The sequence below is a fragment of the Salvelinus namaycush genome, unplaced genomic scaffold (genome assembly GCF_016432855.1).
Source record: "Salvelinus namaycush isolate Seneca unplaced genomic scaffold, SaNama_1.0 Scaffold182, whole genome shotgun sequence".
NCBI lineage: Eukaryota > Metazoa > Chordata > Actinopteri > Salmoniformes > Salmonidae > Salvelinus > Salvelinus namaycush.
This window is the reverse complement of record NW_024058586.1, coordinates 3,489-20,483: the sequence shown is the minus strand read 5'-3', so window position 1 is coordinate 20,483 and position 16,995 is coordinate 3,489. Positions and strand designations below refer to the sequence as shown.

General features: G+C 39.6%; 1 protein-coding gene across 1 annotated transcript; it reads right to left on the bottom strand.

Moving 5' to 3' along the window:
- Nucleotides 1-7,569: 7,569 nt before the first annotated feature.
- On the bottom strand, nt 7,570-13,840 carry haus7 (HAUS augmin-like complex, subunit 7; the record flags this gene model as incomplete). Its single annotated transcript, XM_038983689.1, has 3 exons — nt 7,570-8,337; nt 12,993-13,104; nt 13,634-13,840. Coding segments are annotated over 3 exons (381 nt in total), but the record flags the coding sequence as incomplete, so codon positions are not given.
- Between the last annotated feature and the right edge of the window lie 3,155 nt (nt 13,841-16,995).

The following is a 16,995-nucleotide window of genomic DNA, read 5'->3' as shown; positions in this document are numbered from 1 at the left end:
TGGGTGGGGGCACCCCACCGGAATCCCCACCGGCTAGGTACAAGGTCGTCATGGTTCTCATTAGCAGCTTTGAGAATTTCCTTGTATATTATGCTCTCCCTTTATGGGGCTTTGGCTTTGCAGGACCAACCCTGCCAAGCAGGCTCAGAATCTTGAGGGGGCAGTGCTGCTCTTGGTCTCTGACCTCATTTTAGCTGCATACAGACCGCTTACAGCGGGCACATATAACAGTTAGGGACTTCTCCTTAGTATCTGGGTCATTCAGGTGGGTGTCTAGGGTATAGTGCCATGGACCGTACCATTAAAATAGGATAATAAATAATTAGATATAATTTATAAAAAAATAAATAAAAAATGTAGTTCTCCATGATAGGACAATAAATAAATAAGACGTATAATTCATTATAAAAGTATATCCATCATCTTAACAACATTGAAAGCCCTCTCATACCCGGCTCACAGCAATACATTGGCTCTGGGATATGCAACCATTTCATTACTCACTCACTCAACTTTCCAAACATAACAAATAAAATAAAAAATAAACACAAACCATACCATCCACACATACTGTGCCTTCTGTTTACTTAGTTTTTATCTTCACTATGTTGAATTAGTGCTTGTGTGTTCAATTAGTTATATGTGAAGATTTATAGAAAAGCTATATTTTTTATTGTATTGTTACAATCAGTAACCGGGCTTGAATTGTGTTTATTTCCCTCGTCTATGAGAACTTTGTAATTTTTAAAATAACCATGGAGTAGTCTTTGTGTCTCTGAACAACTGGTTATCAATATATAGTTTATCAATGACGAGAGCTACTCGTTTCGCTTTTAATCTATTTTCTTTGAAAATTGGATACAGAACTTTGCGCCGTTCTGCAATTTCCTTCGGAAACTGATCATTCATGCCAATTTTGGTCCCAGCAAGTCTTTTACCCAGGCTTTTAACCATTATTTTATCTTTAAATGAAGCAAATTTGGCAACGATTGGGCGTTCGTACCTCTGCCCTCTCTGTCCGAAGCGGTGAACACGTTCAAGTTGGATTTTGTCGATAACTTCGCGTGGAATCTGAAGCGCTGTAAGGAGGAACTCTCTAACTATAGATTCAGGAACTTCTCCTTCTTTTTCTTGGATACCTGTAAGTACCAAATTCTCTCTCATGGATCTAGTTTGTATGTCCAGTAAGGTTTCCTTCAGAACGGTGTTCTCCTTTTTAATTCCATTCATTTCGGTTTCAATCTTATTGACTGTCCCTTTTAGCGCGTGTGTTTGCTTCTCCAATGTCGCAGCTTTTTCATCACTCATCTCTAGGCTTGCCCTCAACTCTTTTATATCCTTACTAACTAATTCAAGTATACCCAGTTTGTCATTTATTGATTTTAACAGATCGGTTTCGACCTTTACCATTCCCGGTGGTGAGAATATTTATTTATTTATTTATTTATTTATTTATTTATTTATTTTTTTTTTTTTTTTAGGGGTGGATCAGCTTAGTATTGCGGAAAGAATGTTGCTTCCAATGTAATTGTCTGCATCATTTCCATTCCCCCATATTTTTTTGGGTAAATATATATATCCATACACGTATGCATACATATACACATATATACATACACATACCTATATAGACATACATACTTTTTTAAAGAATATGCCTTTATTATTATTCCCCGCGACCCTACCACCAATCCCCCAATTGGAGTAAACTTATAAACACTTCTGCTTTTACCTTCAATTTCTACATCTTATACCTATCTTACAGACACAGTCCACTTTACAATAGTTCTCTCTTATTTGTTCTTAGTCCTTCCTCTATTTCTGTTGTCCATCCAATTTTATTTCCACTTGTAACTGTGCTATTTCACAAAAGCTCCGCACCTATACACATTTCACAGATCCCGTATGCCCTATATTGTTTATCTTGTTATTTGTCCCACCCTTCAGCTCCACCCAACCCCTCCCATCTATCTTCCAACATCATCCATTTCGGATTTCTATTTGCCATACATTTCTCAACTGTGCTGTGATGCTTCACAAAAGACCTGAACCTTCCTATTCTCATAGCTTCTACAGATTGTAAATTAAAAATAAACATCTTTGCCAAAATAATTATTATATTATTGATTGATTGACTATGGCTTTTCAAATCCCCCAGTATTGCTATCTGTAGCGTTAGTTTTAGGCAAATGTTGCAATTCTTCAGCCATTCCTGGACCTGTGACCAAAAACGAGCTACATATGGACAATACCAAAATAAATGATCTAATGACTCTGCCTCCTCACAACAGAATCTGCAGAGCTGGGAAGATTGTATACCCCATATATATAACATTCTATTAGTTGCAAGAATTTTGTACAGTAATTTATATTGAAAAATTCGAGGTTTTGAATCCGGCGTTGTTTTGCGTATCAATTCATAAACCATGTGCCATGGGATGGGTACATCGAAAATCTCTTCCCAACTATTTTGCAATTTGTATGGCACAGCTGTTAGTTTTTTGGTCCTTAAATGAAATTGGTATATGTTTTTATTTATCACACTTTTCTTTAACCATTTTTGTTCTTTAATACAGGGCCGACATACAAGTTCCTTACTTTTTTCCCCTTCTACTTGCCTCTTCCATTTTTGTGGTAATGCTGCAATTAATTGGTTGTAATTTTGGGTAGAGCAGACTTTTCCATATGTCTGTGTTAGCTGCATGTGTGACATAACTCCACCAGTCCTATTTATGATATCATTCACAAAAATTATACCTTTTTTAAACATTTCTTCGATAAATACAGTTTTTTTATCAATTATTATATTTGAATTTAACCACAATATTTGTTGTACTATTTGTTCCGTCCTTTCAGGTGGATTAAACTGAAATTGCAACCAACTTTCTAAGGCTTGTTTAAAGAATAAGGATATTTTGGAGATTATTTCCTTTTCAAACAACCGAAAGTGAGCAGGTGTAATCTGAATAAAGGGAAAAAGGCCCTTCTTGAACATAGGATGAGACATTCGTACCAGTTTACTAGAGAACCAGTTTGGATTTAAGTATAACTTTTGTATGACCGATGCCTTTAGTGAGAGGTCTAATGCTTTAATATTTAATAATTTCTGCCCTCCGAATTCATATTCGTTATATAAATAGGCCCTTTTAATTTTATCTGGCTTGCCGTTCCAAATAAAATTGAATATTTTTTGTTCATATAATTTAAAAAACAGGTCACTAGGTGTAGGCAAAACCATAAGCAAATAGGTAAACTGTGATATGACTAAAGAGTTAATTAGGGTGATTTTTCCACAAATAGACAGGTATTTTCCTTTCCATGGTAGCAAGATCTTATCTATTTTTGCTAACTTTCTATAAAAATTTATTGGAGTGAGATCATTTCCTTCTTTTGGGATTTTTATACCGAGTATGTCCACATCTCCGTCAGACCATTTAATTGGTAAACTACATGGCAATATAAAATGTGTATTTTTTAGTGATCCAATACGTAATATGGTACATTTATCATAATTTGGTTTTAATCCAGAGAGGATAGCAAAGGTATCTAGATCCTCTATGAGGCCCTGGAGAGACTCTAGTTGTGGTTTTAAAAGAAAACATGAATCATCAGCGTACAATGACACCTTAGTTTTTAAGCCATGGATTTCTAATCCTTTAATATTAATGTTTGATCTAATTTTAACAGCTAACATTTCGATGGCAATAATAAATAGATATGCCGATAGTGGACAACCTTGTTTTACTCCTCTAGATAGTTTAAAACTTTCTGAGATGTAGCCATTATTTACTATTTTACACCTAGGGTTACTATACATAATTTTAACCCATTTTATAAGAGATTCCCCAAAATTGAAATATTCTAGGCATTTATATATAAACTCCAGTCGTACTTTATCAAAAGCCTTTTCAAAATCAGCTATGAAAACCAGGCCTGGTGTCCCCGATATCTCATAGTGTTCTATTGTTTCCAGTACTTGCCTTATATTATCTCCAATGTATCGTCCATGTAAAAAACCTGTCTGATTAGGATGAATAATATCTGACAAAACTTTTTTTATTCTATGCGCCAAGCATTTTGCTAGGATTTTTGCATCACAACACTGAAGTGTAAGAGGTCTCCAATTTTTTAATTGGACTGGATCTTTATATATACCACTTGGGTCCTGTTTCAGTAATAACGATATCAGACCTTCTTGTTGTGTGTCTGATAATCTACCATTTATATAGGAGTGGTTAAAACAAGTTAATAATGGTCCTTTGAGTATATCAAAAAACGTTTTGTATACTTCCACTGGTATGCCATCCAGCCCTGGAGTTTTCCCATCTTTAAAGGCCCCAATTGCAACAAGCAGTTCCTCCTCTGTAATTTGGCCTTCACATGAGTCTTTCTGTTCAGATGTTAATTTTACATTATTAATAGGAAAAAAATCCATACAATTAGTTTCAGTTAGTGGAGATGGAGGAGCCTGAAACGAAAACATATTCTTAAAGTACTTTACTTCCTCTTTCAAAATATCATTTGGTGAATCATGCGTGACTCCATCATTTGTCACAAGTTTTAATACATTTTTTTTGGTAGCATTTCTATATTGAAGATTGAAAAAGAATTTGGTGCATTTTTCCCCATATTCCATCCAGTTCGCTTTATTTTTATAATATATTACACTGGATCTTTCTTGAATAAGTTCCTCCATTTCTTTTTGTTTTTTGCCTCTAAATTATTCTGTGCCTCTATGGTACCGTTTTTATTGCTATCTAATTGTACTGTTAGTCCTTCAATTTCCTTTGTTAATATGGACTCTTTTGATCTAAATTCCCTTTGTTTTATAGATGAGTACTGAATTGCATGGCCTCTAAAGGCACACTTAAAAGTGTCCCATACAATAAGGGGATCTGCTGTACCTATGTTACGTCTGAAAAAGTCAGTTATAAAATCTTCTGTCCTAGTTCTAAACAATTTATCATCTAGTAGACTTTGATTAAATTTCCAATATCCTCGCCCACGTGGAAATTCTGTAAGAGAAATATATATGCCAATTATGTGATGATCCGACCGCATTCTATCCCCTATCAACACTTTTTAAACTTTTGGTGCCAGAGAGAATGGAATAAGAAAGTAGTCAAGACGACTAGCTTGATTCAGCCTCCGCCATGTATATCTCACTAAATCAGGGTATTTAAGTCTCCATATATCCACTAATTCCAATATATCCATGACATTCATGATTTCCTTAAGTGCCTGAGGGTGATAATTTGTAGTGTGATTTCCTTTCCGGTCTATAGAGCTATTTAAGACCGTATTAAAATCTCCCATTATAATAATAGAGTCTAGTGTTGCTTGTAGAGTTGATAAGTTCTTATATATATTTTCAAAGAAGCTTGGATCATCATTATTCGGACCGTATAGGTTAACAAGCCATATTTGTTTATTGTCCAATAACATATTTAAAATAATCCATCTACCTTGAGGATCTGTTTGGACAATTTGCACATTTGGATCAAAATTATTGTTAATTAAGATCATCACCCCTTTTGAATTTCTTTGCCCATGGGAGAAATATATTTTGCCCACCCAGTTCTTTTTCCACAAAACTTCATCTAAAACTGTTGAATGGGTTTCCTGTAAACAATAAATATTATAATCCTTCTCTTTTAGCCAAGTAAATACTGATCGTCTTTTCTTATTATCTGCTAAGCCATTACAATTGTAACTGGCTATACTTATTTCACCACTTACCATGAGACACACCTTTCATTCTTTTAATCAGAATATATTTTTGTAAACGTACTATTAAAAAGTAACATAATGATTGAGTGTCTATATAGTTGTACCATGATATTTGCATTTCTACTAAGTAAACCTCCAATTGGTCCCTACTATTCCACCCGCTAAAAGGCCTCATCTCGAGATGGCTTGTCATCCCAATGCCCGGTGGTGAGAATATTAAATCATCAGTGTCTGTAGAAGAGTCACGTTTTCGTTTTGTAATCGGTTCCCCTGTCTTACTCTCCGTCATGTTTGGTTGTTGCCTGTTTTCGTAATATTTGTCGATAAATGTCTCTAGTTTTAGGATTTGTTTTGTGTTATTGTCCAGATTGAAGGTTATCACTCACCAGATTAAGTAGTGCTAATATTTTAGTCTAATTTAGCAGATATTTCGAATATTATGTTTTATCTTGAGGTGCTCTACATAAATCCCTTCAGTCCGCCATTACCCTTACGTTACCTTTACGTCATACGTCAGCATGAACACTTACTCCCCAACACTTTTGAGGTCAGGTCTTTGTGATGGCCACTCCAATACCTTGACTTTGTTGTTCTTAAGCCATTTTGCCACAACTTTGGAAGTATGCTTGGGGTCATTGTCCATTTGGAAGACCCATCTGTGACCAAGCATTAACTTCCTGACTGATGTCTTGAGATGTTGCTTCAATATATCCACATAATTTTCCTGCCTCATGATGCCATCTATTTTGTGAAGTGCACCAGTCCCTCCTGAAAAGCACCCTCACAACATGATGCTGCCACCCCTGTCCTTCACGGTTGGGATGGTGAACCATGGCTTCAAACTGGCCACTCTACCATAAAGGCCTGATTGGTTGAGTCTGCAGAGATGGTTGTCCTTCTGGAAGTTTCTCTCATCTCCACAGAGGAACTCTGTCAGAGTGACCATCGGGTTCTTGGTCACCTCCCTGACCAAGGCCCTTCTCCCCCGATTGCTGTTTGGCCGGGCTGCCAGCTCTAGGAAGAGTCTTGGTGGTTCCAAACTTCTTCCATTTAAGAATGATGGAGGCCACTGTGTTCTTGGGGACCTTCAGTGCTGCAGAATTTTTTTGCTACCGTTCACCAGATCTGTGCCTCGACGCCATCCTGTCTCGGAGCTCTACGGACAATTTCTTCAACCTCATGGCTTGGTTTTTGCTCTGACATGCACTGTTGACTGTGGGACCTTATATACACAGGTGTGTGCCAAATCATGTCCAATCAATTGAATTTACCACAGGTGGATTCTAATCAAGTTGTAGAAACATCTCAAGGATGATCAATGGAAACAGGATGCACCTGAGCTTTTAATAAATTTGCTAACTTTCTTAAAACCTGTTTTTGCTTCATCATTATATTGAGTTGATTGATGTTTTTTTTTTTTTACCATTCTAATCCATTTTAGATTAAGGCTGTAACGTAACCAAACGTGGAAAAAGTCAAGGGGGTCTGAATACTTTCCAAAACGCACGGTATGTACCCCTCGGTACCAAACTGGTACCGGGGGGGGGGACCTTCAGACTAGTCTTGTGACCGTCCTAGAGAATAACAGTACGTGTTGGTGAGAGTCTTTCCATAGAGGTTATATTAGTGCCAAACTGTTCAGACTCTACAGCTGTTTTCGTGAGACCCATTTCCTGGGCTGACAAACACAGCTCAACTTCTAACGTGAGTGGGATGGGTGGTGGCTTTGTGACTATGAACACTTGAACAGCCACTCACCGATTTGACAGCGCCAATGCAGTCACACCTCCGACATACCGTATATGTATAAATGGGACTTCAGAAACTAGCCGCCTGTATAGACCTTTATTTATCCAGGTTAGTCTCATTGAGATAACATTTTTTTTTCAAGAGACCCGGTGCAACCAAGAGAGGAGGGGGAAAATAATGTTTGAGACATATCACACTGTAACAACTTACAGACAACATAAAACAATGTCTGCAGTTCTGGTGTTGAGAAAGCAGAACATATTACCAAAACATATTTGATGTATCGCTGCCGAATGTCCCAAATGGCACCCTATATAGTGCACTACTTTGGATCAGGGCCCTATGACACCCTATTCCCTATATTGTGCACTCGTATTAAAACATTTACAAAAACAATGATTTGAAATGTATTGAAACATTTTGAATCACTAAGATGGGAACATGGAAAGCTAGATAATGATCTGCTCTAGTAACAGTTACACAGTTAGCACTGATACCAGAACAATCTCAGCATTGAAAGGCAGGAAAGTTAACACTGATGCTAGCATGTGATGATCATGGAGAGTTAGCAGTAGCAAGCTAATAGTTGTCTGTAGAGTTCAGGGTTCGGTTAGCAGTAGCTTGCTAGCTTCAGTCTGGAGTTCAGGGTTCGGTTAGCGGTAGCTTGCTAGCTTCAGTCTGGAGTTCAGGGTTCGGTTAGCGGTAGCTTGCTAGCTTCAGTCTGGAGTTCAGGGTTCGGTTAGCGGTAGCTTGCTAGCTTCAGTCTGGAGTTCAGGGTTCGGTTAGCGGTAGCCTGCTAGCCGTGGTGAAGAGAAAGGAACTCTGTGTATCTCTTGGTAAGGTCCTCCAACTGGGTGGCTGAAACACAACACACAGTCAACTTCAATAGCAATATACAGTTGAAGTCGGAAGTTTACATAAACTTAGGTTGGAGTCATTAAAACTCGTTTTTCAACCACTCTACACATTTATTGTTAACAAACTATAGTTTTGGCAAGTCGGTTAGGACATCTACTTTGTGCTTGACACAAGTCATTTATCCAACAATTGTTAACAGACAGATTATTTCACTTACAATTCACTGTATCACAATTCCAGTGGGTCAGAAGTTTACATACACTAAGTTGACTGTGCCTTTAAACAACTTGGAAAATTCCAGAAAATGATGTCATGGCTTTAGAAGCTTCTGATAGGCTAATTGACATCATTTGAGTCAATTGGAGGTGTACCTGTGGATGTATTTCAAGGCCTACCTTCAAAATCAGTGCCTCTTTGCTTGACATCATGGGAAAATCAAAAGAAATCAGCCAAGACCTCAGAAAAAAATTGTAGACCTCCACAAGTCTGGTTCATCCTTGGGAGCAATTTCCAAAAGCATGAAGGTAACACGTTCATCTGTACAAATAATAGTACGCAAGTATAAACACCATGGGACCACGCAGCCGTCATACCGCTCAGGAAGGAGACTCGTTCTGTCTCCTAGAGATGAACGTACTTTGGTGTGAAAAGTGCAAGTCAATCCCAGAACAGCAGCAAAGGACCTTGTGAAGATGCTGGAGGAAACAGGTACAAAAGTATCTATATCCACAGTAAAATGAGTCCTATATCGACTTAACCTGAAACGCCACTCAGCAACAAGCCACTGCTACAAAACCGCCATAAAAAAGCCAGACTACGGTTTGCAACTGCACATGGGGACAATGATTGTACCTTTTGGAGAAATGTCCTCTGGTCTGATGAAACAAAAATAGAACTGTTTGGCCATAATGATCATTGTTATGTTTGGAGGAAAAAGGGAGAGGCTTGCAAGCCGAAGAACACCATCCCAACCGTGAAGCACGGGGGTGGCAGCATCATGTTGTGGGGGTGCTTTGCTGCAGGAGGGACTGGTGCACTTCACAAAATCGATGGCTTCATGAGGTAGGAAAATGATGTGGATATATTGAAGCAACATTTCAAGACATCAGTCAGGAAGTTAAAGCTTGGTTGCAAATGGGTCTTCCAAATGGACAATGACCCCAAGCATACTTCCAAAGTTGTGGCAAAATGGCTTAAGGACAACAAAGTCAACGTATTGGAGTGGCCATCACAAAGACCTGACCTCAATCCTATAGAAAATTTGTGGGCAGAACTGAAAAAGCGTGTGCAAACAAGGAGGCCTACAGACCTGACTCAGTTACACCAGCTCTGTCAGGAGGAATGGGCCAAAATTCACCCAACTTATTGTGGGAAGCTTGTGGAAGGCTACCTGAAACGTTTGACCCAAGTTAAACAATTTAAAGGCAATGCTACCAAATACTAATTGAGTGTATGTAAACTTCTGACCCACTGGGAATGTGATGAAAGAAATTAAAGCTGAAATAAATCATTCTCTCTACTATTATTCTGACATTTCACTTTTAAAAAATAAATAAAGTGGTGATCCTAACTGACCTAAGACAGGGAATTTTTACGAGGATTAAATGTCAGGAATGGTGAAAAACTGAGTTTAAATGTATTTGGCTAAGGTGTACGTAAACGTCCGACTTCAACTGTATATACACACACACACACAGTACAAGTTTGAACACACCTACTCATTCCAGGGTTTTTCTTTATTTTTACTATTTTCTACATTGTAGAATAATAGTGAAGACATCAACACTATGAAATAACACATTTGGAACCATGTAGCAACCAAAAAGCCACCCTTTGCCTTGATGACAGCTTTGCACACTCTTGGCATTCTCTCAACCAGCTTCATGAGGTAGTCACTTGGAATGCATTTCAATTAACAGGTGTGCCTTGTTAAAAGTTAATTTGTGGAATTTATTTTTCCTTCTTAATGTGTTTGAGCCAATCAGTTGAGTTGTGACAAGGTAGGGGTGGTGTACAGAAGATGTCCCTATTTGGTAAAAGACCAAGTTCATATTATGGCTAGAACAACTCAAATAACATATTCAGTCTGTCTACAAACAGGCTCTCAAAGTGCTTGATAGGAAACCCAATAGCCATCATCACTGTTACATCCTCAGAAAGCATGAGCTCCTGAGTTGGGAAAATCTTGTGCAATACACCGACGCATGTCTTGTATTCAAGATCCTAAATGGCTTGGCTCCCCCTCCACTCAGTATTTCTGTTAAACAGAAAACCCAAACATATGGCAGCAGATCCACAAGGTCTGCCATGAGAGGTGACTGTGTAGTTCCCTTCAGGAAAAGCACCTTTAGTAAATCTGCTTTCTCTGTGAGAGCTTCCCATGTCTGGAATACACTGCCATCAGACACACATAACTGCACCACATATCACACTTTCACAAAATGCTTGAAGACATGGCTAAAGGTCAATCAGATTTGTGAACATAATCCCTAGCTGTGTATCACCTCTTTCCATGTTGTCTGTTGTCTGTAGCTTGTGAGGTGTGGAAACACTGTTGCTTTAATGAATTTTGTCTTGCTGTTTTTTCTTTTTTCTTCTATGTTGCTCTGTCTGTATGCTACGTCTTGCTTGTCCTATGTTGCTCTGTCTGTATGCTACGTCTTGCTTGTCCTATGTTGCTCTGTCTGTATGCTACGTCTTGCTTGTCCTATGTTGCTCTGTCTGTATGCTACGTCTTGCTTGTCCTATGTTGCTCTGTCTGTATGCTACGTCTTGCTTGTCCTATGTTGCTCTGTCTGTATGCTACGTCTTGCTTGTTCTATGTTGCTCTGTCTGTATGCTACGTCTTGCTTGTCCTATGTTGCTCTGTCTGTATGCTACGTCTTGCTTGTCCTACGTTGCTCTGTCTGTATGCTACGTCTTGCTTGTTCTATGTTGCTCTGTCTGTATGCTACGTCTTGCTTGTCCTATGTTGCTCTGTCTGTATGCTACGTCTTGCTTGTCCTATGTTGCTCTGTCTGTATGCTACGTCTTGCTTGTCCTATGTTGCTCTGTCTGTATGCTACGTCTTGCTTGTCCTATGTTGCTCTGTCTGTATGCTACGTCTTGCTTGTTCTATGTTGCTCTGTCTGTATGCTACGTCTTGCTTGTCCTATGTTGCTCTGTCTGTATGCTACGTCTTGCTTGTCCTACGTTGCTCTGTCTGTATGCTACGTCTTGCTTGTTCTATGTTGCTCTGTCTGTATGCTACGTCTTGCTTGTCCTACGTTGCTCTGTCTGTATGCTACGTCTTGCTTGTCCTATGTTGCTCTGTCTGTATGCTACGTCTTGCTTGTCCTATGTTGCTATGTCTTGCTTGTCCTATGTTGCTCTGTCTGTATGCTACGTCTTGCTTGTCCTATGTTGCTCTGTCTGTATGCTACGTCTTGTTCTATGTTGCTCTGTCTGTATGCTACGTCTTGCTTGTCCTACGTTGCTCTGTCTGTATGCTACGTCTTGCTTGTCCTACGTTGCTCTGTCTGTATGCTACGTCTTGCTTGTCCTATGTTGCTCTGTCTGTATGCTACGTCTTGCTTGTCCTATGTTGCTATGTCTTGCTTGTCCTATGTTGCTCTGTCTGTATGCTACGTCTTGCTTGTCCTATGTTGCTATGTCTTGCTTGTCCTATGTTGCTCTGTCTGTATGCTACGTCTTGTCCTATGTTGCTCTGTCTGTATGCTACGTCTTGCTTGTCCTATGTTGCTATGTCTTGCTTGTCCTACGTTGCTCTGTCTGTATGCTACGTCTTGCTTGTCCTATGTTGCTCTGTCTGTATGCTACGTCTTGCTTGTCCTATGTTGCTCTGTCTGTATGCTACGTCTTGCTTGTCCTATGTTGCTCTGTCTGTATGCTACGTCTTGCTTGTCCTATGTTGCTCTGTCTGTATGCTACGTCTTGCTTGTCCTATGTTGCTCTGTCTGTATGCTACGTCTTGCTTGTCCTATGTTGCTCTGTCTGTATGCTACGTCTTGCTTGTCCTACGTTGCTCTGTCTGTATGCTACGTCTTGCTTGTCCTATGTTGCTCTGTCTGTATGCTACGTCTTGCTTGTCCTATGTTGCTCTGTCTGTATGCTACGTCTTGCTTGTCCTATGTTGCTCTGTCTGTATGCTACGTCTTGCTTGTCCTATGTTGCTCTGTCTGTATGCTACGTCTTGCTTGTCCTATGTTGCTCTGCATGTGCTCACTGCTCAATGATTGTCTATATTGTAATTGTTTTTAATAACCTGCCCAGGGACTGCGGTTGAAAATTAGCCGGCTGGCTAAAACCGGCACTTTTACTGAAACGTTGATTAATGTGCACTGTCCCTGTAAAAATAAAATAAAATAAACTCAAGCCAAGAGAAACAGCAGTTCACATCATAGTTCTGTGTAACTGTGCCTTGAAAATAAAAAAATCACTGAGTGTCACCTCTACACACCTCCACTTTTTTGGTTACATGATTCCATATGTGTTATTTCACAGTTTTGATGTCTCATTCTACAATGTAGAAAATAGTAAAAATAAAGAAAAACCCTTGAATGAGAAGGTGTTCTAAAACTTTTGACTGGTACTGTGTGTATAATATGGCAAAGTTGTGTGTTTGTGAAGGCCAGGGTCTGTGTGTTTATACTCACAGAGGGTGTGTTTGTGTCCGTGGCTCCAGTAGCAAGGGTCTGAGTGTACCTCATTCACCGTGCCAGACAGACAGACAGACACCTCTGATACCTGCCACAGGACCTCTAGCTCCTAGAGAGAGAGAGAGACATTCACAGTGTCAGACAGACACCTCTGATACCTGCCACAGGACCTCTAGCTCCTAGAGAGAGAGAGAGACATTCACCGTGTCAGACAGACACCTCTGATACCTGCCACAGGACCTCTAGCTCCTAGAGAGAGACATTTTGTAGAATATATATTTTTAATTACTTAGCTTGCATCGAATGCAACTCGCTAGTTCAAACAGAGAGGGATGCTAAAGCTTTCTATGTATTAATAATTAAAACACACACAAAAGGGAGAGCGAGGACTGCTATGAAAACAGTCAGTCCTCAGAGAAACACAGAGACAATGTGTGTGTGTGTGTGCATACCGTGTTGCAGGCGGTGAGCAGCCTATGGACAGTGCTGAAGATGTGTGTGTGTGTGTGCATACCGTGTTGCAGGCGGTGAGCAGCCTATGGACAGTGCTGAAGATGTGTGTGTGTGTGTGCATACCGTGTTGCAGGCGGTGAGCAGCCTATGGACAGTGCTGAAGATGTGTGTGTGTGTGTGCATACCGTGTTCCAGGCGGTGAGCAGCCTATGGACAGTGCTGAAGATGTGTGTGTGTGATCGGAGGCTGGGAGGGTCTCTGCAGCAGTAGGATCTGAAGTCCGTGTCGTACACACGGCTGAACACACTCATCATCTGGGTCAGATCAGACACAGCTACACGTAACGCGCACACAGAGAACCGGCTGGCCTCCTCACCACGCAGGAACACACACTGAGAGAGAAAAATGATGCTTTTATTCAAAAGTGTTTTACACGTTACATTTAGATTTTAGAAGAGGTCCTATACAGAGCAACAAGAGGTAATGAGCCTTCAGAAAGTAACCCCCGTGACTTTTTTCACGTTGTTGTGTTACAGCCTGAATTTAACATGGATGACAGTTGTGATCTACACACAATACAACAATGTCACAGTGGAATTGTTTTTTTTTTTTTAGACATGTCTACAAATTTCTACAAAATGAAAAGCTGAAATGTCTTGAGACAATAAGTATTCAACCCCTTTGTTATGGAAAGCCTAACTATACTGAACAAAACTATAAAACACAACGTGAAGTGTTGGTCTCATGTTTCATGATCTGACATAAAAGATCACAGACATGTTCCATAAAACACAAAAAGTTTATTCCCCTCACAAATGTGTTTACATCCCTGTTAGTGAGCATTTCTCCTTTGCCAAGATAATCCATCTACCTGACAGGTGTGGCGTATCAAGAAGCCGATTAAACAGCATGATCATTACACAGGTGCACCTTGTGCTGGGGGACAATTAAAAGCCACTCTAAAATGTGCAGTTGTAACACAACACAATGCCACAGATGTCTCTTGTTTTGAGGGAGCGTAGAATTGGCATGCTGGACTGCAGGAATGTCCACCATAGCTGTTGCCAGAGAATTTTATGTTAATTTCTCTACCATAAGCCTCCTCCAACGTTGTTTTAGAGAATTTGGCAGTATGTCCAACCAGCCTCATAACTGCAGACCACGCCAGCCCAGGACCTTCACATCCGGTTTCTTCACCTCGTGATCGCGAAGAGATTAACTTTACTTTATGTCCTGAATACAAAGTGTTATGTTTGGGGGCAAATCCAACACATCACATCATTGAGTACCACTCTTCATATCAAGCATGGTGGTGGCTGCATCATGTTATGGGTATGCTTGTCATCGGCAAGGACTAGGGAGTTTTTTAGGATAAAAATAAACGGAATAGAGCTAAGCACTGGCAAAATCCTAGAGGAAAACCTGGTTCAGTCTGCTTTCCAACAGACACTGGGAGATGAATTCACCTTTTAGCAGGACAACAACCTAAAACACAAGGCGATATATACACTGGAGTTACTTACCAAGATGACATTGAATGCTGCTATGGCAAAATTTGAAAATGGCTGTCTAGCAGTGATCAATAACTTCTCAGAGCTTGAAGAATTGTAAAAATAATTATGTGCAAATATTGTACAATCCAGGTGTGCAAAGCTTTTAGAGACTTACACCTGTAATGCTGCCAAAGGTGATTCTAACATGTATTGACTCAGGGGTGTGAATACTTATGTAAATCAGATTTCTGTATTTCATTTTCAATCAATTTGAAAACATTTCTAAAAACATGTTGCCATTGTCAATATGGGGTATTCTATTTCAAATCTATTTACACATTTTGAATCCAGGCTGTAAAATGTGGAATAAGTCGAGGGGTATGAATACTGTCTGAAGGCTCTGTAGGTAAAACAATCATTCACCTCCATAATTATTGACACTCTCGATAAAAATAAGCAAAAAATAAATTATTTTTTACATGTATAAAATAAATACAAATACTGAGCTACACTGCATGCTCAGAAAAATGGTAAGACTTTAAATTTCATACTATACACAGTGAAAGATTTTGTTTAAACAAAATTAAATCATTAAAGACTCAGTACTGTTACCATTAAAGACTCAGTACTGTTACCATTAAAGACTCAGTACTGGTATCATTACAAGGGGAGGGAACACAAAGCATTAAAGACTCAGTACTGTTACCATTACAGACTCAGTACTGGTATCATTACAAGGGGAGGGAGCACAAAGCATTAAAGACTCAGTACTGGTATCATTACAGACTCAGTACTGTTACCATTAAAGACTCAGTACTGGTATCATTACAAGGGGAGGGTGCACAAAGCATTAAAGACTCAGTACTGGTATCATTACAGACTCAGTACTGGTATCATTACAGACTCAGTACTGTTATCATTACAAGGGGAGGGTGCACAAAGCATTAAAGACTCAGTACTGGTATCATTACAAGGGGAGGGTCCACAAAGCATTAAAGACTCAGTACTGTTACCATTAAAGACTCAGTACTGGTATCATTACAAGGGGAGGGTGCACAAAGCATTAAAGACTCAGTACTGTTACCATTAAAGACTCAGTACTGTTATCATTACAAGGGGAGGGAGCACAAAGCATTAAAGACTCAGTACTGTTATCATTACAAGGGGAGGGTGCACAAAGCATTAAAGACTCAGTACTGTTACCATTAAAGACTCAGTACTGTTATCGTTACAAGGGGAGGGAACACAAAGCATTAAAGACTCAGTACTGTTACCATTACAAGGGGAGGGAACACAAAGCATTACAGACTCAGTACTGTTACCATTACAAGGGGAGGGAACACAAAGCATTACAGACTCAGTACTGGTATCATTACAAGGGGAGGGTGCACAAAGCATTACAGACTCAGTACTGTTACCATTACAAGGGGAGGGTGCACAAAGCATTACAGACTCAGTACTGGTATCATTACAAGGGGAGGGAGCACAAAGCATTACAGACTCAGTACTGTTATCGTTACAAGGGGAGGGTGCACAAAGCATTAAAGACTCAGTACTGGTATCATTACAAGGGGAGGGAACACAAAGCATTAAAGACTCAGTACTGTTATCGTTACAAGGGGAGGGTGCACAAAGCATTACAGACTCAGTACTGGTATCATTACAAGGGGAGGGAACACAAAGCATTAAAGACTCAGTACTGTTATCGTTACAAGGGGAGAGTGCACAAAGCATTACAGACTCAGTACTGGTATCATTACAAGGGGAGGGAACACAAAGCATTACAGACTCAGTACTGGTATCATTACAAGGGGAGGGAACACAAAGCATTAAAGACTCAGTACTGTTATCGTTACAAGGGGAGGGAACACAAAGCATTACAGACTCAGTACTGGTATCATTACAGACTCAGTACTGTTACCATTACAAGGGGAGGGTGCACAAAGCATTAAAGACTCAGTACTGGTATCATTACAGACTCAGTACTGGTATCATTACAGACTCAGTACTGGTATCATTACAAGGGGAGGGTGCACAAAGCATTAAAGACTCAG